Below are 19,677 nucleotides of genomic sequence, written 5' to 3'. Positions count from 1 at the left end.
CTATAGGAATCACAGGTTTTAAATAAACGCTGTTGAGTCCATGAGCAGACAGATGAAGAGAGTTGGTAGTGTTAGAAGGGACCCAAATCTCTAAAGACGCAGGTCTTTGAATTCGGTAAGCTGGTCCTCACAGTCCAGGCTTTGGAAGGAAGCTTAGCTCAGGGCCAGAAGGAAGCTTGGGAGTGATGTGGTTTGGTGGACGTTGGTCTAGAGCCTCAGGTCCATGTGCAGGACAGGTGACTCTGGTCTTGCTGAGACATCTCTAGAAAAGAGCGTGGCTGCTACTCAATTTACCACCTCCCCACACTCACAGCTGCATACAGGATGTTTTTGGAAGGGTCATTCTAATAGTTGCCCAAAGAAAGTAAGCTTTCATAGTACACGCATGGGGAATGGTGGTCCAGCCTTTTGGCCCCGCCCAACCATGGATGGGTATGTGTCCTCGTATGAACCTGGGAGCCAGCGAGACCCCGCATCCAGCCCCCAGGTCCAGGGCACTGCTCAGTATGAGACTGGTTTCCAGCGGTGGAAGAGACAACTATCACCTATCCTCTGCTTCCCATCCCAAGACGGAATGCCAAAGGCTGGCAGGCCCAGGAGCTCACCTGCTTTCTCCATAGAGATGGTAACTTCAAAATGCACTCTCTGGGGGAAACTAGCCTAATTCTGTACAAGATGAACTGAAATTCCAGTACCTTCTCTTCCCTAAGGAATAGGCAGACCCAGACCTCTTTCTCCCCAGACACAAAGACACACCCCATCCCAGCACAGACCATCACTGGGTACCTCTCCAGCCTGACACACAGGCTCTCAAATGTTATCAGACTGGGGGAGCCGGGGGGTGGGGGGGACTCTGGTCTAAAGCCAGGGTCAGAGTGGTAGCAGTCTCAAGGGCACCCTTAAATCTCCATTCAGAGTGGGAGCCATCTGGGACCTCTGGGAAAACCTGCCCCAAGTGCCCCAAGTCACATCCTGTTACCCCCCGAGGGCTGTTCCCCAATCAGTCAATGAACCACAATGTACTCAGCTCCTACTGTGCTCCTGGGAGGAGGGGGGGGGGGGCGGCACAGAACTGCCTGGGGGAGGAATCAGCTGCTCCAGGGCCAGATGCTTAAGAGGCAAAGGTGTTTGCTGGTCCTCAGGCCAAAGCCGCTGGGGTCTACAAGTGGTAAATCAAAACATCTCCCATCTATGCCAAGGATTCCATTCCTACCCCTCACTTTCTAAAATGGCTTAAGCCCTAGCTCCTCCCCACTGCCCTTTCAGGCCAGCCACCTGTGCCCCCACCCGGCCCCCTGGCACAGTCCAAAAATCTTCCCATAAATCTCAAATAGGTGTGCAAGCAGGGGGCTCTAGAGAGGATAGGACAAGCCCCCCTCCTGCAGCCTGGCCCTCCCAGTACCAGGCTGGTTTCCCAGTTCGGGAGGAGAACTCAACAGCCTTCTTTGGGATCTAGTGAGCTCTCCCGGGCAGCCCTGGTGGCAGCACGGCGGGAAACCGGGAGCCCCCATCCCTGTTGGCCAGCCGCCCCCACAATCCTGGCCGGGATCCCTCCTCCAGCACTCCTGGAGTTGGGGCCGACAAGCAAGATCAACAATCCAGAAACTTTCAATGGATCAAGCCGACTGGAAGGGAGAGAGGAAGGGAGGGGGGTTCGGGGACGGGGACCGGGGGAGGCTCCAGGGCAGAGCTCCTGCTCTTCACTTACCATCTTGCTCACATCCATGACCGAGGCTGCAGGGCACCCCCCACCCCTTGAGATCCCGCTTCCCCCAAATGCTGCTCCCGGCTAATTCCGCCCGGATGGTGCCATGCTGCGGGGAGGGCGGCCGGCAGGGCCCCCGCGGACCGGGGAAGGCGGCGGCGGCGGCGGCAGGACCGAGGCTGGACCGGAGAAAGGAAGGGAAGGGGGAGGGGAGGCGGGGAGGGGGAGGGGGAGGGGGCCGAGCGCGGAGCCGCAGCGCGCACCGGGGGCGGGGGAGGCACGGCTCGGCGGGCAGACTGCACGGCCGAGCCCCCTGGGGGCCGGGGAGTCCCTCGATCAGCTGGTGGCGCCGCGGTGGGGGGCGCGGGGGCGCGCGAGGATCGGGGTGGGGGGGGGGGGACGGCGGTGCGGGCAAAGGACGGATCCCCGGGACCGGAGCCTGCGGCCCGGGCGCGCGGCGAGGGTGTGATTTGAATAACAAAAGGTCGCTTCTCCCGGAGCCCTGGCTGCGGGGATCGCCGAGCGGGGAGCGAGACAGCCAGGCCCGCCAGGAAGTGTGTTTGAGTGTGAGCGTGTTTGGGTGTGTGTATGTGCGCGCGCGCGCGCGCGCGGGTGCGCGTTTTGGTGGTGGGATCGGTGGGACTCAGGAAGTGAGCGGGGGAGGCGGCTGAAAAGGAGCGAGATGGGGGCGCAGCGAGCCGACATTCCAGTGGGGGCAGGGGGTCCGCTCGGCCCCTCCCCACTTGGCTTCCCCGCACAAAGGCGGAATTCAGAGCCAGTTTGCCTCCTGCGGCTAATCCGGAGGGGACGCCCTGATGAGTCTGGGGTCTGCAAACAGACGGGCGAATGGAAGGAAGTGGAACAGGTATCCCCGGAAGGTTCTGCGGCCCGGCTCAAGGGAGCCCGAGCCAGCCCTTCCGGGGGTGAGGGAAACTGGCTTCTCAATGCTGTCTGCCCTGAGCGCAGAGCTTTCTCTCAAGCCAGAATCGCGGAACGTTCCACTCCTTAATGCCTCGCCTGCCCTTCGCGAAACGGGAGGCAGACACTCCTCTCTGCAGGAGACACAGCTGGTGGCAGCAAAGGGCCCCTGGCAAATGCTCTTTTGGGCCACAGTCTCCAGGAAAATCCTATGGTTTCAACACAAGCTGCTTCAAATCCTCCGATGAGCCGAGAGGTTTGGGGCACAAACCGAGTCAGCAGGAACCGGAGTCCACTTACACCAACCCTGCTTTACCCAGGTGAGGAAACTGAGACTCGCAGCAGGGGAGTGATTTCCTCCAGGTCACGCATCTGGCAAGGAATGGGGGCAGGAGAACCCCCAATTAGGACAGTGCAGCCCAAGCCAAAAAGAGCTTCCCAGGCTACCCTGAGCCCCAGCTTCTAAACCCTTTCCAATGAACAGGTGGCAGGACCCATGCACAACCCTGACCCTCTGGCCCCATACCAAGGGGCCAGGAAGGCAGCACTAGTAAGTGCCCCATCCTGGCCCCAGGGCCTGCTGGCCTGACTAGGAGGGCCCCCTCCCCTTTAAATCTGAGTTCTCAATCTGTGAAATAGGGACTGTTTCTTAGCCTGCCTCCTTAGGGGGATGTGAGAACAGCATGATATAAAAGATGTAAAAATAGAAGGAGAGGAACGGATGGGGCTTTCACTGCGGTGAGTATTTTCATTTCCTGGCTTTGGAGCTCAGTTAAGGGGCCCTTAGCTTCAGGTAACGGTTCTCTGGGCCAGGGTCTCTCTGTCGAACCCTGAGTTTGGGCTGCAGGTGAGTTTGGGGTTAATTTGCGGCCTGATGAAATGTGCCAACATCTTCTTTCTTAAAAAAAAAAAAAAAAAAAGCTTTCATATGTTTAAAAAAAAATACTATGAACTCAACAGATCAAAGTCTCCTAATAGTTCCTGGCATCCTAGCTGGCAAAGCCCATTTTCTCATGAAACTGGGGATAGTGACGCCTACTTTGCACACAGGCAGTAAGGGTCAAATGAAAGAACTTTCCCAAACTTTGCCTGTAGTGGGCTGAATGGTGGCCCCCAAAGAGAAAAGGTCCTAATCCCTGGAACCTATAAATACAACCATCTGTGGCAAAGATATCACATATGATTAAGTCTAGGATTCTGAGATGGGGCGATAGTCCTGGAATTATCTGGGTAGATCCTAGAGCAATCACATGTGTCCCTTCTAACAGGGAGATCTGACGCACAGAAAAGGCAAGGTAGCATAGCAGAGGTCAGGATGATGCGGCCACAAGCTAAGAAATGCTGGTGGCCTCCAGAAGCTTGAACAGGCAAGGCACAGGTCTCCTCCTAGAGTCTCTAGAAGGAGTATGGCCCCTGTCAACACCTTGATTTTGGCCAAAAAACACTGGTATTAGACTTCTGGCCTCCAGGACTGGGAGAAAATAAGTTTCTGTTGTTTTAGCCACCAAGTTTATGATCCTTTGTTCCAGCAAACACGGGAAACCAGTAGGCTGCCCGAGGGTCAGTGGGGACTGATACCATGGCTGCCTGCGGGCTGCCCTCCCTATAGACTTCCTCGCTGGGGAGCTGCTCACGTGACAGCAGAGGAGGCTGGCCAGGAGCAGGCCTGGGGGTGGGGGTGGGGGGTGGGAGGGGTGGCAAATAAGCAAGTCCCCACATGCAAGCATGTATATGCATAAATGCACACGCACACACACACGCTCACACACACGCAAACAGCGTCTTTAAAGAGGCTGAGCTTTTCTGCTGTCACTAACCCATCACCCTGCCAGGCCCACTCAGCACATGAACACCTTTGGGTGCCTGCCCTTCTCCCTACCACTGCTCTTGGGCAGATGGGTTCAGACTTGGAGAAGAGGGGGAGAAGCAGGGGCCTACCTGGGGACTCCCCCCCCCTTCTGCAGTGGTTGTGCCATGAGGAAGCCCACGAGGCTATGGGCCACCGGCTCAGGCTGCGGGAGCCTCTTTTTTAGTAAATTGGACAGGAAGAGAAACGGGGTTCGGATGTAAGAATGCCGAGGCCCTCGGCTGCTACTCTGTCCTTTCTCCACCAGCTCCAGGCCACTGCATCCAGTGGCCTACTGGGCATTTCCACCTATGGGGGGAGGGGGAGGGGCCCAGACTCCCAGGCATCTCACACTCAAGGAGTCTAAAGATATAGTCTTGTTTCCCCCCATCTTTTCACAGCCTGCTTCTTCTGTGTTTTCTGTCTCATCTAACGGTTCCACCTCTGCTTAGTTGCTGGAGCTAGAAACTTCGAAGTCAGCCTTATTCATCCATTAACAACAGCCTACTCCCACCCCATGTAATCAAGATTCCACATCCATGCAGTTCTTTCTTGCAAATAGCTTCCAGTCGATGTCTTCTCTTCCAATACGGACTGCTCCTCCGCTGGCTGAGACTTTGAACAACAGCCTCCGAACTGGCCTCCCTGCCTCCAGTCTCTTCCCATCAGATTCATCTCCACACATGTAACTGCAGCTCCTCACTGGCCCACCCCAAATGGGAAAACAAAAATCCCCAAACCTTTCCATAGTTCATTTGACAGTCAAGGTCCCTACTGATCTGGCCCCATCTCCATTCTACTGTATTCCCCCAGCCCCCCTCCCCCCTCCACCCCATCAAGGAGGTCCTGGCCCATCAAACCGCTCACATGTGCTCAGGATGCTCCTGGAATGCCCTTCCTACTTCTTCCACTTGGAAGATTCTTTCTCACCCTTCAGGACCCATCTCAGATGTCACCTCTGTGAAGCCATCCCAGACCCATCCACACATAGCTGGTCACTGGAGTAGGTTCCCACAACAGACAGCCCCTGTGTGTGTACAGCCTGGATCACCCTGGGATGGGATGGTCCGTGCCCTGGGCTCTCCCTGCTCACCTGTGGGCTTCTTCAGGCACAGGCTGGGCCTTACTGGCCTTACATCCTGCCCCGCCGCCAGAATTCCATACCCACATCCTTGTTTCACCTTTGACAGCGAAAAAGTATGGAATGGACCCAGGAGGCCCATGAGTCCTGGTGGAGGGTGACACCTACTGGAGAACCGCGGTTCTGCAGCCTAGCCCTACAAATCCGTCCCACACAGATGGTCTGGGCTGCCAGGCTCTGGGCTGGACCTTAGAGAGTACGTGAGAAGTGCGAGAGTCCCTTAATTCCCAGTAATGAAGTTTCGACCAAACAATCTTCCCTTAAAAAAGGGCCTTAGATAACGTATGTCACTGTGCTACCACTAACGACAAGCATACGCAGAGGGCTGTGAGGTTCACGAAATGCCCTTCTGTCCCTTCTCTCTCGTTGGACCCTTAAACCATCAGGTAAGGCGGATAGAGCAGGTATTACGACAACACCTATTCTGCAGGTGAGGTGTTGCAGAAGAAAGGGTGTGCCACTGATACCTGAGGAAGGCACTGAGATGGGGGGAGGGGAGGTCCAAAGGTTCTTAGCTTTGCCTCAGTGTTTTAGTATTTTATAAGGAGGATGAACTGAAATATTATTACTTGCATAATAACAGTGAGTATTAAAGAAGGAAGTGTAGGCTCCAGGGCACCTGGGAGGCTCAGTGGGTTAAGCATCCGACTCTTGATTTTGTCTCACGGTTTGTCATATGATCTCATGGTTTGTGGGTTCGGGCCCCGTGTTGGGCTCTGCGCTGGCAGTGTGGAGCCTGCTTGGGATCCTCCCTCTGCCTCTCCTCTGCTCATGCTCGTTCTCTCTCAAAATAAATAAATAAACTTAAAAAAAAAGAAATGACTCACGTAGGTTTTGGTCATGAACACACAGAACAGGCCTATATATTAGAGACACCTGGCATTGTCCCAGATGTCCCAAATTCTGAAACCGAAGTTAAAATAAATATTGACTGTAAGACACCAGGTGGACGGAACATGATGGCAACTCAGGCAGGGAGCTGAGAGCAATGAACGGGATTTGAAGGCATGGCCAGGAAAATCCCAGAGCCACACAGGGGGATGAGGTGAAGTCAAAGACAAGGAGAGAATGCAGATGGGGTCACCAGGGTTAAGAAAGTGCTGGAAAGGAGAACGAACGGCTATGCAGAGACTCGAATCCCCACCTCCCATGGTGCTGCTGAAGGTTACAAACAGGCTCCAGCTTCCATTTCAACATTTTCTTGCCAAAACCCTTCAGGTGGAACCACTGGTAAGTCTGTCTCTATCTTGACCTCCTGGAGCACATACCTCTTAGCGTACACAGAATCCTAGCTATTTGCTTTCAGTGTGTAAAATGCGTTTTCCAGGAACCCCTCAGCAGTATCCAGATACTGGTGACATGGTAACAGTAAAATGTGTAGCTATAAAATGGGGAAGCCCCAGGCTGGCAGGGGCAGTTGGTGGCACGTAGGTTTCCCACCCAGATGGATGTTTCCACCGAGCTCTGGATCTCTGCTTTCTGACTACTGCTCCCAGAAGCCTCATCCTTTGTGGTCTCAAAGAACCAGGTCATATTAGCGGCTTAACTCATCAGAGTCCTGGGCTCACGTCACAGCCAAGTAAGTGCTGGGTCTGCAGGAGCCGCTGTTGACAGGCCACCAGCTCTCCTTCTCATCTAGACCAGCCACCTGTGTGTTGACGTTCACAAGGCAGCCCCAGCAGGGCTGGTAATCTCCAAAATCCCCATTAGGAGCGTGGAGTAGGCACAGTACCACCAAATCCTTACAAGGGCTCTGAGCAGCCACTCAGTGAAGACTTAGGGGGGGGCACTGGGTGGCTCAGTGAGTTAAGCATCTGACACTTGGTTTCCGCTTGGGTCATGTTCTCAGGGTTCGTGAGTTTGAGCCCCACATCAGGCTCCGTGCTGACAGTGTGGAGCCTGCTTGGGATTCTCTCTCTCTCTCTCTCTCTCTCTCTCTCTCTGCCCCCCACCACTCTGTGTGTGTCTCTCTCTATCTCAAAATAAAAAAAAACTTTAAATAAATAAAGACTTAGTTGCTGAAGTATGATCGTGATGCGTGTTGTTGAGCCTGCACTAAACTTAATAAGCGTCTGTGCAGTGCTCTGCCTGTCACAGTGCTCGAAGGAGCAAGGAACGCACCTGCCAGGCACCGGACAAGATGCTCTGCCTGTGTTGTCCTGTCTGTTCCCTGCCCCCAACACAGACGGTGAGCTACGGAGACGTCGGTGACACCCAAGGTCACACAGATGTGACTCCACAGCTCTTGTAGTGCAGACTCTCCACTCCCCCCACCCTCCACGTCCATGGCCCACCTTCCCAGGACAAACTCGCCGTGGCAAAAACGTGGATCGCTGTTCATGGACAGTCCATCAGCCATCCAGGAGTAAGGCTACAGGAGCCTCTCCATCAGCTGGGACGTGTCTCCCCCAGGGCACTCTCTGGGTAGCAGCCGGGGATGTCAGAGCTACCCCAGGGGACCTGCAGCATAAATGAGTAATGAGATGAGGCCTGAATTGCCACTTAGTGCTAGGGGAGGTCAAGTGCTCTGCAATCATCAGGCCCCCTCTGGGACCCAGAGACACACTCAGGAGCCTGGGAATGCAGCCTACTACAGAAGGTGCCTGGAAATGTACCCTCCTGGGCAGGGAAAGGGCCGGGGTTCTCCTAGAAGAAAGAACCAGAGGCCTGGGGCACCTCTCCCACTCTGACACCGAGTGTGCATGAACCCGTGTGGCTTAGTCCCAGTTTTATCATCCACGGACCTCAAAATCTAGAATTCTGCTTCCAGTCCTGCCTACCAGTGGCTCCCTTTAGAGCTTTGGCCGCTGCAGCACCTGAGCCATCCCAGAAATGTGCTTCTCTCCGGAGGAAGGGATACACGTAAAGGGCGAAGGAATGGGCAGACAGCAGTTTCAAAGGGACCAAACCAGCAGGGTGCCCAGAGGGCTCAGGAATTCAGGTGAACGAGATGGGCCAGGCAATGCCAGGCTGCTACCGGGCCCCCGCTGCCCGGGGCACAGGGACTGCCCCACGTACTTCCATGGGCCACTGCGCTCCGGTGGGGTCCCAGGAGAGCAGTGTGGGGACGAAGCCCTGAAGGGAGACTGGAGGCTGGGGACGATCAGGCACAGCATGCGCAGGGGGACAGGGCGGCAGGGCAGGGTGACCAGGGGTGGCAGGGCAACAAGCCAACTGTGTTCTAGATCCATGTGAAACAGAGCCGTGTCCCCAGGCAGATACACGGGGAGGGAGAGGGAGTCCCAGCTAGAACCCAGGCTCACATGTGGGCAACAGAAAGGCAGACGGCCGCCAAGTAGTTAGAGCCAAGGACGGACTCAGGAAGTAAAGCAGGACTGAGCGCCTCCTTGCTTGTGGAGCTCAGGCTGAGGCCAGCTGGGGCACCTGGTGTGGGTGCAGGAGAGTCAAGTGGCAGAGGCTGGGCAGGGGGATGGCTGCTGCAGTCCGTGCAGATTCTCCGATGCCCATCCGGAGTGGGGCCAGGTGGTCAGGGGCTGTGGCAGGGAGCCGGGAAGACAGGAGCCAGGATTTCGGCCATGGTTTCCGGAAGGGAACAGGAGACAGACCTGCTGTAGGGACGGAGGAGGGGCAGAGGAAGATCCGACCCTGGGCACTGGGAGGAAGGGGTGCCATTAAGAAGAACCAGGAGGAATCAGGACAAGGGCCCTGTTTTCCAGGGAGGCAGGCGACACCCCTGGTTGTCAGTACCTTAAGTCTATGCTGCTGGTTGGCCGTGTGGTTGGCAACGGACATAATGCAGTGTGGGCCACGAGGGCCCAGACACACAGATTTGGGAGTCACCTGTGTGTGAGTCAAGGGAGCCAGCAGGGCCATTTGGGAGGCTTGCTGGGTCTCAAGGTCAAGAACCCAGCTCAGGGCAAGCCCAGGGGAAGGCAGTGGGGCTTAAAGAGGATGGGCCAAGGGGAAGTTCTGTCTTAATTTTAATTTTTTACTTAATTTTATTTTTTAAACTTTATTTATTTTGAGAGAGAGAGACTGCATGTGTGCATGAGCGGGGTTGGGGGGCAGAAAGAAGGAGAGAGAGAATCGCAAGCAGGCTCCACACAGAGTCCCACAAGGGGCTGGAACCCATGAACTGTGAGATCATGACCTGAGCCGAAGTCAGACACTCAACCGACTGAGCCACCCAGGTGCCCCTATAAGGGCCATTTCTTAATGCCATCATGAAAAGCACTTTCTGAATGCTTCTGGCCATTGAAATGTGGCCTAAATCATTCTCTATCCTCATCCACAGCACAGCAGCCCTTCACAGTACTCACCAAGCCCCTGTTTTGTAGGAAGCTCGGCCGTGCCCACCGTGCCCACCTCTGAATTCGAGAGATCAGAAGCAGCAAGGCAGAGTGTGGACGAAGAGCCAGCTTCGGCCCTCCAGCCCGGAGACACACCCACATCTCAACCACCCGAGAGGCCTGGCCCCCGCCCCAGGGATGCTGATGTCACTGGCGTGGGGACAGCCTGGGCATCAGCATTTTAAAGCTCCCCTCAGGAGATGCTGGGGTGCAGTCAAGACTGGGAACAAGTACACAACAGTAGCCAGTGCTCGGCTCAGCAGCACCCTCCCCCCACCACCCCTGCCCCGGCCTGTCCTGGCTCAAGCCACAGGGGACAGGAGACAAGGAAGTGCTGCACTTCCCTTACCAGTCTACACTGGGGATTTCCGAGCTCCACCTGGAATTTTCCACTCCTTGGCCAAAGGCTCAGCATATGCGAGAACGCTTTGCGGATTTCTTTTCCCTCTTTGCGCTGCCACGCCCCAGCCCCTGTTAGACACGGGTGTCCGTGGGCCCTCTCTGCACATTTCACATCACAGGAGGAAAGAGGGATTCCAGGCAGAGCCGAGCAGCGTGCAAAAGCCCCGGCACATCTCCCCCCAGCCCTGCCCTGGCACTGACATCGATACCCATTCTTCGAGATAGATTCTCCTGGGGAAGAACAGCGGCCTGGTCTTAGGATGCCGTGTTTAGCTGGTGGGTTCTGGGCAGCAAAGATCTGCTAGATTTCTAAAGCCTCTCCAGGCAGTCTGTGGGTGGCCAGCGGGGCTGAGGGGGCCCACTGAAGGCACTGAGACAGAGGGAAGCCACTCAGCCAAGTCCCTGAGTCAGCAGACGGCCTGGAAACCTCTACTCAGGGAGCCCGGGGCTCCCAGAGAGCTCTGCCCCTGCCTGCCCGGCTCCTCCCTGGAGGCGGCAATTTTGGGCACCCTCAAGTGGCCCAGCCCAGAAGCTGTCAGCCTCTCTCAGTTGCCCCTTCCCAGGAGGACAAGTCCAGGAACCTGTCTCTGCCCAGTCATCGAATAAGCAAAGACCTATCCCCGGGGTGTAGATCAGGGCGGGAGGTAGCAACCCAGAGATGTCTGTAGTGACCAAGCACTGGCATTTCCATGCTGGAGGGGGGCGGCAGCCAGGCTAATTCCATGTTATTACAGCCTTACAGGAAGCCAGCCTGGCTCAGCTGTCAACCAGCAGCAATTTATGGGCCTTGGGGGCAGAGGGAGGGAGAGGAGGGAAGAGAAAGGAAAACACAGCCCTCCACATACACCCCCCCAAAAATTGATCCTGAGTTATTTTTGGATGCTTATTCATCACACACATTTCTTTGTAAAAGCCAGGACATGGGCTCTGTACAAAAACTATTTAGCAAGAGGCAGCTCCTTACACAGGAGGTGAGGCTGGGGGCACCTGTAAGAGCTGGGCTCACAGGAGAAGGAGGGAGAGTGGGAGGGTCTTCAAGGACACCCCTCCCACACACACAGCAAAAATACCCCAGAATTTGGAAGGCAGAGTGCAGAGGCTACAGAGGAGAAGCTTTTCAGTCAAAACCCCCAAGTTCAAGTCCCCACCTCCATCTTTTTCTTGCTATTCAGCCTGGGGCAGGTCACTGGGAAAGTCAAATGAGACCCTGGGCTCGGAACCCCGGTCAGGTGTGGTCTTGTGTAGGTCACGCAACCTCTCTTTGCCTCAGTTCCCCCTTCCACAAAATGAGGCTAGTCAATGCACGTCACAGAGAAGATTCCCTGGTATACCTCATGTTACCTAACAGCTATCATTTCTATGAAAGAGCTGCACATGTGTTAATTATCACTGTTGGTAATAATGATCATCAAAAATAGAATTACGCTGGGGTAGGACACAGCATGGAGATGAAAATCACCGAAGGCCTCAGGTGGGAAAGAGGCAAACTTGTGTTGGCAGCCCGATGCCTGCCGAGGAAGGGTGTCCAAGAGTTTTGCCTCTGTTTAGATGTGGATGCCGTGACTTAGTTTCTCCTCTTGCAGACAGGGCAATAACCACTGTTGGGGAGCTTAGGGACCGATGTAAAAAGAAGCCCACAGGGTGGCTCCCAGCAGGTGCTCAGCACTAGGACTGACTCTGGAATTGCCCATCCTGGTGTGACGGCTTGTCCGTGTCTCACCTTCACTGGGTCACAGGGAGCCCAGAGATTTGACTAACCGACTTCTAGGGGCATCTGTGGACAAGATTAGCATTTGATGGGCGGAGTAAATAAAGAAGGCCCTCCACGGTGTGGTCCTTGTCCAATGTCGAGGGCCCAAAGAGAACAAAAAGGTGGAGAAAGGGAGAATTCTGTTCTTTTTTTCTGCCTGATGGTTGAGCTGGGACATTGGTCTCCTACCCTTGGACTAGGATTTCCGTCATGGGCTTCCTCGTTCTCGGGCCTTCAGACTCAGACCGAATTACACCACTACCTTTCCTGGGGTCTCCAGCTGGCAGGTGGCAGCATGAGCCAATTCCTTCTAAATAAATACCTCCTTTCTCTCCCTCCCTCGCTCTCAATATATATACATACACACATATAGTGATATCAATATATCAACATATCTGTATCTATAATGGTCTCTTTCTCTGGTTGCTCACCAAATCAGATCCAGACCCCTCTGGAATCTGCCTCTCTTTGTCAGCTGTCACCTTTCTTTGCATGGGCCACCTTTCACCTGCCCCTTCCCCAACACCCCCTGCCTCCCTGGCTGCTCCTTCTGCCCTTGACACCCCCTTTATGTGAACGCAACCCTTACTGGCTGCTCCCTTCTAGTTCCATCCAGTAAACATTTATTAAGTGCCTGCTGTATGCATGACACCAGGTTAAGTGCTATAATGACTGAGACACATAAAGCCAGGGGCCCACCCTTCATGTCATTTCAAGACAATGTGGGGGCTACCTGCATAAGAAGATGGTGCAGGTGTCCAGGGAACACCAAGGGCAGTGGGGGAAGGGGTGTAGGAGGCTGGGGACATCTTCCTGCGGGAAGGGATAAAGGACCCTTGTGGGGGGTGGGGAAGGGACCAGGATAGGAGCTAGAATTTCCACAGCCCTCACTGCCCTGGCCCCCAGGGTCACGGTGATGTGAGGCCCACTCTGTCCTGCCTGTTTGCCTCCCTCAAGGCTGCTTCTCCTCTGAAGTCTTCCTAGGCTGAGCACCCAGCAGGCCTCAGCAGGGACTCTAGGACCAGGGTCCACTTCTGTCATAGTATCTCAGTCTTAGGTGGGGAGATGCTGGAGGCAGTGGCTTCCTTACCTCCAGACTCCCCACCTGCCACCTGAGAGATCATTCATAAACACAGGCAGGTCACCCCCTTCTTAAAAACCCAGCTCCCTATACACAGCTTTCAAGGGGGTGATCCCAAGGGCCTGCCACCCACTCCAGCCTCATCCCACATTACTCCTGCCACAGGGCCTTTGCATGAGCCAGCTCCTCTTGCTACAGGGCCACCTCTGTCCATTCTCTTTCTCTCCCCCTAGCAGACAGACAGACAGACAGACACACACACACACACACACACACACACACACACACCCTCACCTATGAAGGGTCAGGCTCCCCACAGTATTTCTTGAACATCTCTAGCTCTGGTGGGATTACTTGGGCCGGTTGACCCTTTGAGGGCAGGAACCTGGGCTCCTTCCAAGCCCAGCTCAGGGCCAGGAACTCTTCCAAACTTCCAGGGAGGCTCTTGAAGCATATGCATGGGGAAAATTCTGCCACTGCTAAATATACCAACATCACTAGAGGTGGCCATCATCCTTTTAATAAATGGCAACATTATGGGGCACCTGGTGGCTCAGCCAGTTGTGTATCCAACTTTAGTTCAAGTCATGATCTTGTGGTTGGTGGCTTCAAGCCTCGCGTCGGGCTCTGTGCTGACAGCTCAGAGCCTGGAGCCCGCTTCGGATTCTGTGTCTCCCTCTCTCTCTGCCCCTCCCCTGCTTGTGCTCTCTCAAAAAATAATAAATAAAAATGTTAAAAAAAATAAAAATAAATAAATAAATGGGGCTCAGTCAGTTAAGCATCCAACTGCAGCTCAGATCATAATGTCACAGCTTGTGACTTTGAGTCCTGCATTGGACTCTGTGCTGACAGCTCAGAGCCTGGAACCTGCTTCAGAGTCTGTGTCCCCCTCTCTTTCTGTCCCTCCCCCACTCGTGCTCTCTCTCTCAAAAAATAAGTAAACATTAAACATTTTAAATAAATGGGATCAGTATGGAGGCAGAGCTTATTAAATAATATACATGTTAAATAAAAAAACATGTCATTTGCATTTGTTAGAATCCATGATTTGAATAATAAAAGTTTAGGAAAAAATAACCCTGTGACCTCATTAAGCTGGGGATTCCTGCCCCTCCCCTGGGCTGGGGTCGCCTCTGTTCTGAGAACCCCACTGGCCCACAACCATCAGACCCATACCCTACACACAGCAAGGCTCACATACACACTCGTCGTACAACCTGAGGCATCTTACTCTGTGCGCTTCAGTTTCTCGCTCCATAAAATGGGCATAAAAACACCCCTCTCAGAGCACGTGGGTGGCTCAGTCGATTGAATGTCCAACTTCAGCTCAGTTCATGACCTCACGGTTTGTGAGTTTCAGCCTGTCAGCACAGAGCCCGCTTCGGATCCTCTGTCCCCCTCTCTCTGCCCCTCCCCGGCTCATGCTCTCTCTCTCAAAAAATAAATAAAAAACAAAACAAAACACCCCTCTCACAAGAAGTTATTAAGGATCAAATGAAAAATAACATGAGACAAGTACCTAGAGTAAACTATGAATGCCCATGAAATTTTCTGGGCTCCAAAAAGTTCCCTGTATTGCTAATTTTGTCCTTATGGGTATAACAGGTTTTATTTTATAGAGTCTCCTGCCAGTTCTCATCCTGCCAACCTCGCTGTTCCTCCCCTCGCCCGGCCCCTAGGATCTGGCTCAACCGGCATCCTGGGAAGAGCAAGGATTCTGGCTTGACCACATATAGCCGTATGGTCTAGATAAGGACCTCACCCTCACTGTGCCTGTCTTTTGGAGACGACCTAGGGTTGTGGACAGGATTAAATGGGAAGATTGATATCCAGTGCATGGGAAGTGTGCTCAGTGGCCATGAGCTCCTGGGCCACCACGGAGGCTCCTGGGGGGCAGGGCACAGTGACCACACCGGATAAGCAGACCTCTCTTTCCCTGTGGAGGCCAGGTGGGGCCAAGGTGTCACCCGACACGATTCTCAGTTAGATCTGGTGTTGCAGCGAGCCTGGTGACGGTCTCCCCTGCCCCAAGCTTCTGCAAGGAAAGGCATGGGACCCATGGCCCTCTCATTTCTCCTGGGGGTGGGGGCGACAGAGAAGGGGGCAATATATCTGGAATCTTCTCTTTCCTCCCTTCACACAGAAACCCCAAAACAGCTCCCCTCATGGAGTTTCAAGCTGTTCAACTTGGCAATTACCTGGCCCATTCTTTGTTCTTCATTTTAAAATCCATTTTCCTCCTCAAAGCTGAAGATGCTGCTTTAAGATACAAGCTCTCCCCCTGCATTTCTTGCTGCATTTAAATTTTTTTTTAAATTTATGTTTATTTATTTTTGAGACAGAGAGAAACAGAGCATGAATGGGGTAGGAGCAGAGTGAGAGGGAGACACAGAATCTGAAGTAGGCTCCAGGCTCTGAGCTGTCAGTATGGAGCCCGACACAGGGCTTGAACCCACCAACCATGAGATCATGACCTGAGCCGAAGTCGGACGCTTAACCGACTGAGCCACCCAGATGCCCCTCTTGCTGTATTTTTAAAAAGTCTCGAGTTGGGGCCAAAAAGGATGAGGAGTTAGGGGCACCTGGGTGACTCAGTCAGTTAAATGTCCAACTCTCAATTTTGGCTCAGGTCATGATCTCCCGGTATGTGAGATAGAGCCCCGCATCGGGCTCTGCGCTGCCAGTGTGCAGCCTGCTTGGGATTCTCTCTCTCTCTCTCTCTCTCTCTCTCTCTCTGTACACCCCCCCCCCCTCCACCAACACTCACACTCTCTCTCTCTCTCAAAATAAATAAATAAATAAACATTAAAAAAAAAAAAAGGAATAGGGAGTGAGGACTCCTGGGATGCACTCTTGGACCACAATGACTGATGAGGCCATGGCTTTTTTGTCTCTTGTTTGCAGCCGAATCCCAGCATCCAGAACAGCGCCTGGCACAGAGCAGGCACTCAGGTACCAGCAGCTGAACGTATGAATGACCGCGTGCAGGAAATCACTTAACCCACGTGCCTGGCACTATTCTGAGTGGTGGGGCGCATGGGGAACTACAATCTCTCATGCAGGCGGCTGCCTCTGGCTCTACCCAAGGGCTTTTGTGCCCGTATCTTATGTGTCAACATCCCGTGGGGTAGGCATGCACTCGCCCTTCACAGATGAGCTAAATGGGACCCAGAGAAACTAAGGGCTCATCTAAGAAACAGAAACGTCTCTTTTCAGAGTCATTCACCAAATACAGCCGCAGGCTCTTTCCACGGCATCATCCTCCCTCTTGCTGTCCCGTTACACAGGGAGAAACTCGATCACCCAGTGGTCTGCAGTTCATCTGTCCATCCGCCCACCCTGCCAGACCACCCTTCACCTGCTACCACCACGAGCCAGCTTCTGTGCTCGGCTCCAGGGGAGGGGGAGGATGTGGGGAAGGGAATGCAAAATTGGGGTAAGAGCAAAATCTAGTATCGTCTGGAGCAGTCTCAGGCAGCAGTGAAAGAGATGTAATATCTCTTCTGGGGCCCTGTGGAGAAGAGTTTAGTGGCTCCTCAAAGAGTTAAGCATAATTATTGTATGACCCAGAGCTCCACCCCTAGTTTTGTGGCCAAGAGAACAGAAGACAGGGACTCAAACAGGTACTTGTGAGCCAATGTTCACAGCAGCATCATTCATGACAGCCGAAAGATGGAACCAGCCCAGGTGTCTGTCGACAGATGAATGGATATGCAAAAAAATGGAATATAACTCAGCTACAAAAAGAAATGAAATTCTTATACGTGATTCAGCATGGATGAATCTTGAAAACATTATGCTAAGTGAAAAAAGCCAGGCACAAAAGGACAGCTGTTGTATGGTCCCACTTACATGAAATTTCTAGAATATGCAAATTCACAAAGACAGAAGTAGACTAGATGTTACCAGGGGGTGGGGTTAGAGGGCGGGAAGGAACCATTGTGTAATGGGTGCACAGTTTGTTTGGGCTGATGAAAAATTTTGGAAACAGCGGTGATTCTTGGACATTATAGGTGTAATCAATGCCCCCAGACTGCATGCCTAAAAATGGTTAAGATGGCACATTTTATTTATATCTACTTTACCACAATTTTTTTAAATGCACACACACACACACACACACACACACACACACACACACACATGCAAAACACAATAGCAGTAGCACAGGAGTAGACCCACAGATCAGTGAAATAGAACAGGAGTTTGGAAAACAAAGCAGATAATGCAGGGGGTCTCAGCACAATGGAAAGAGTTCTCAACCGGGTGGGGGAGGGGGTTGGAGAACCAAAAGTGAAAAAAAAGAAACTACAAACTTAGAAAAAAAATACAGAAAAAGCTGTTCTAACTTAGGCAATGAGAAGCTCTTCTCGGGCGAGATATAGAATGATGGCACCAAAGAGGAAAACATTTTTCCTGTGGCGGTATGGTCTTTGAACTGGACGGTCTGGCAGGATCTAATATAATTTTGAGTACCCATAAATACACATATCCTCTAACTACTGGACATCTATCCCAGAGAAATGCTCCCATGAGCCATTTTCAAGGGCATTTGCCAGAGCATTGTTCCTAAGGAGAAAGCGAAAACAACGCAAATGTTCCCACCACAGCAGAAAGAGGAAACAAACTAGGGTATTTTAATTATAAAAAATACTATGCTGGGGCGCGTGGGTGGCTCAGTCGGTTAAACGTCTGACCTCGGCTCAGGTCACAATCTCACAGTTTGTGGGTTCACGCCCCGCATCAGGCTCTGTGCTGATGGCTCAGAGCCTGGAGCCTGCTTTGGATTCTGTGTCTCCCTCTCTCTCTGCCCCTGCCCAACTCACACTCTGTCTCTCAAAAATAAATAAACATTAAAAAAAATTTAAAGAAAAAGAATATGTAAAAAAAAAAAATACTATACTGTTGTTAAAAAGAATGGCATTGATCTAAAAAGCCTTGCAGAAGGGGGCTCCTGGGTGGCTTAGTCAGTTAAGCACCTGATTCTTGGTTTTGGCTCAGGTCATGATATCATGGTTCATGAGATTGAGCCCCATGTGGGAATCCGTTCTGAGACTTCAGAGTCTGCTTGGCATTCTCTTTCCCCCTCTCTCTGCCCCTCCCCTCCCCTCTCTCTCTCAAATTAAATAAATAAACTTAAAAAAAAAAAAGAAAGAAACATGCTTATAGAAAAATCTCAAAGAAAAAGAGAAAGAAAACCCCACCCCCTCGGATCACTCCAAATGGATTTGCTGGCTGGCTTCATTTTCAAAGGATTCTGCTGTGGAATAACACCTGCCGGGCTCCAGGACGACTTTGTGTGAATCCATCTGAAGAGCTGCCAGACTTGGGATGAGGGCCTAGAATGCCCTACCCCTGCAGCTAACTCTGAGGGGAAGGAAGTCAGAAAGAGGATAGCAGGGTTGGAGTATTGGTGTTATTCGTGCATGTAGAAGGGGGTCAAGGGAGGGAAGGAGGCAGGGAAAAACCCTATAAAAAAGAACAGGAAAGTAAGCTAAGGCAGGACAGTGTGAAGGTCAAAGGGGTCATACCAAGTGCAGTAATATTCCAATGACTGGCTACTTGTCTACAGGCAGAGGCACATCACGCATCATCAACGTGTCCTCACGTGCCGCTTTAGGTCATTCTGTGTCCTCCTACTTCTGGCCAATCCCAGGGTTGAAACCGTAAATCACTCACGGAGGATACTGTGTTAGGACAAACTACAGCAGTCTTGCAAATGGCTTCCCCCCAAATCCTCAGGTCTGCAAAAAATGTTTGGCTTTGGTCTCACTGGGTGTCCTAGTGTCCCCACCCACTGGTGCCCACCCCCCTCCACTTCTTCCAGCCCCTTCCCATCTGAGAAGGGAAGGGGATCCGCATCTTCTGAGCACCCACTATCACATTTCATCCCCACAATCACTGTAATTAGAAAGGTAGGCAATGTTGGGGCACCTGGGTGGCGCAGTCGGTTGGGTGTCCGACTTCGGCTCAGGTCATGATCTCGCGGTCTGTGAGTTCGAGCCCCGCGTCGGGCTCTGTGCTGACAGCTCAGAGCCTGGAGCCTGCTTCCGATTCTGTGTCTCCCTCTCTCTCTCTGCCCCTCCCCCACTCACGCTCTGTCTCTATCAAAAAATGAATAAACGTTTAAAAAAATTTTATATATATAAAAAAAAGAAAGATAGGCAATGCTACTCAGCCACACGAAGAAAGAATGAAATCTTGCCATTTGTGACAACATGGATGGACCTAGAAGGTATAATGCTAAGTGAAATAAGTCAAACAGAGAAAGACGAATGCCATATGATTTCACTTGTATGTGGAGTCTAAAAAAGAAAACAAATGAGCAAAATCAGACTTTAAATAAAGAGAAGAAACTGGTGGTTGCCAGAGGGGAGGTGGGTTGGGGGATGGGAGAGATAAGCAAAGGAGATTAAGAGGTGCGAACTTCCAATTATAAAAATAAATAAGTCATGGAGATAAATAGTACAGCATAGAGAACATAGTCAATAACACTGTCATAATGTATGGTGACTACACTCGTG

General features: G+C 52.6%; 1 protein-coding gene across 2 annotated transcripts in view; it reads right to left on the bottom strand.

Moving 5' to 3' along the window:
- HIP1 (huntingtin interacting protein 1) overlaps positions 1-19,677 on the bottom strand; it is a 151,379-nt gene that overhangs the window by 80,798 nt on the left and 50,904 nt on the right. Inside the window, exon 1 of one of the 2 annotated variants that reach the window (XM_047838726.1) lies at positions 1,709-1,741. The exons of the other annotated variant lie outside the window; for it this stretch is intronic. Within the exon in view, the coding sequence (XP_047694682.1) occupies positions 1,709-1,726 (18 nt within the window). The 5' untranslated portion in view covers positions 1,727-1,741. Of the gene's footprint in view, positions 1-1,708; positions 1,742-19,677 lie in introns of those variants that run through there. 2 annotated transcript variants of the gene reach the window in all.

This window comes from Prionailurus viverrinus, chromosome E3, assembly GCF_022837055.1.
Source record: "Prionailurus viverrinus isolate Anna chromosome E3, UM_Priviv_1.0, whole genome shotgun sequence".
NCBI classification, from domain to species: Eukaryota; Metazoa; Chordata; class Mammalia; order Carnivora; family Felidae; genus Prionailurus; species Prionailurus viverrinus.
The sequence above is the reverse complement of the archived record's forward strand: the minus strand, read 5'-3'. Positions and strand labels throughout refer to the sequence as shown.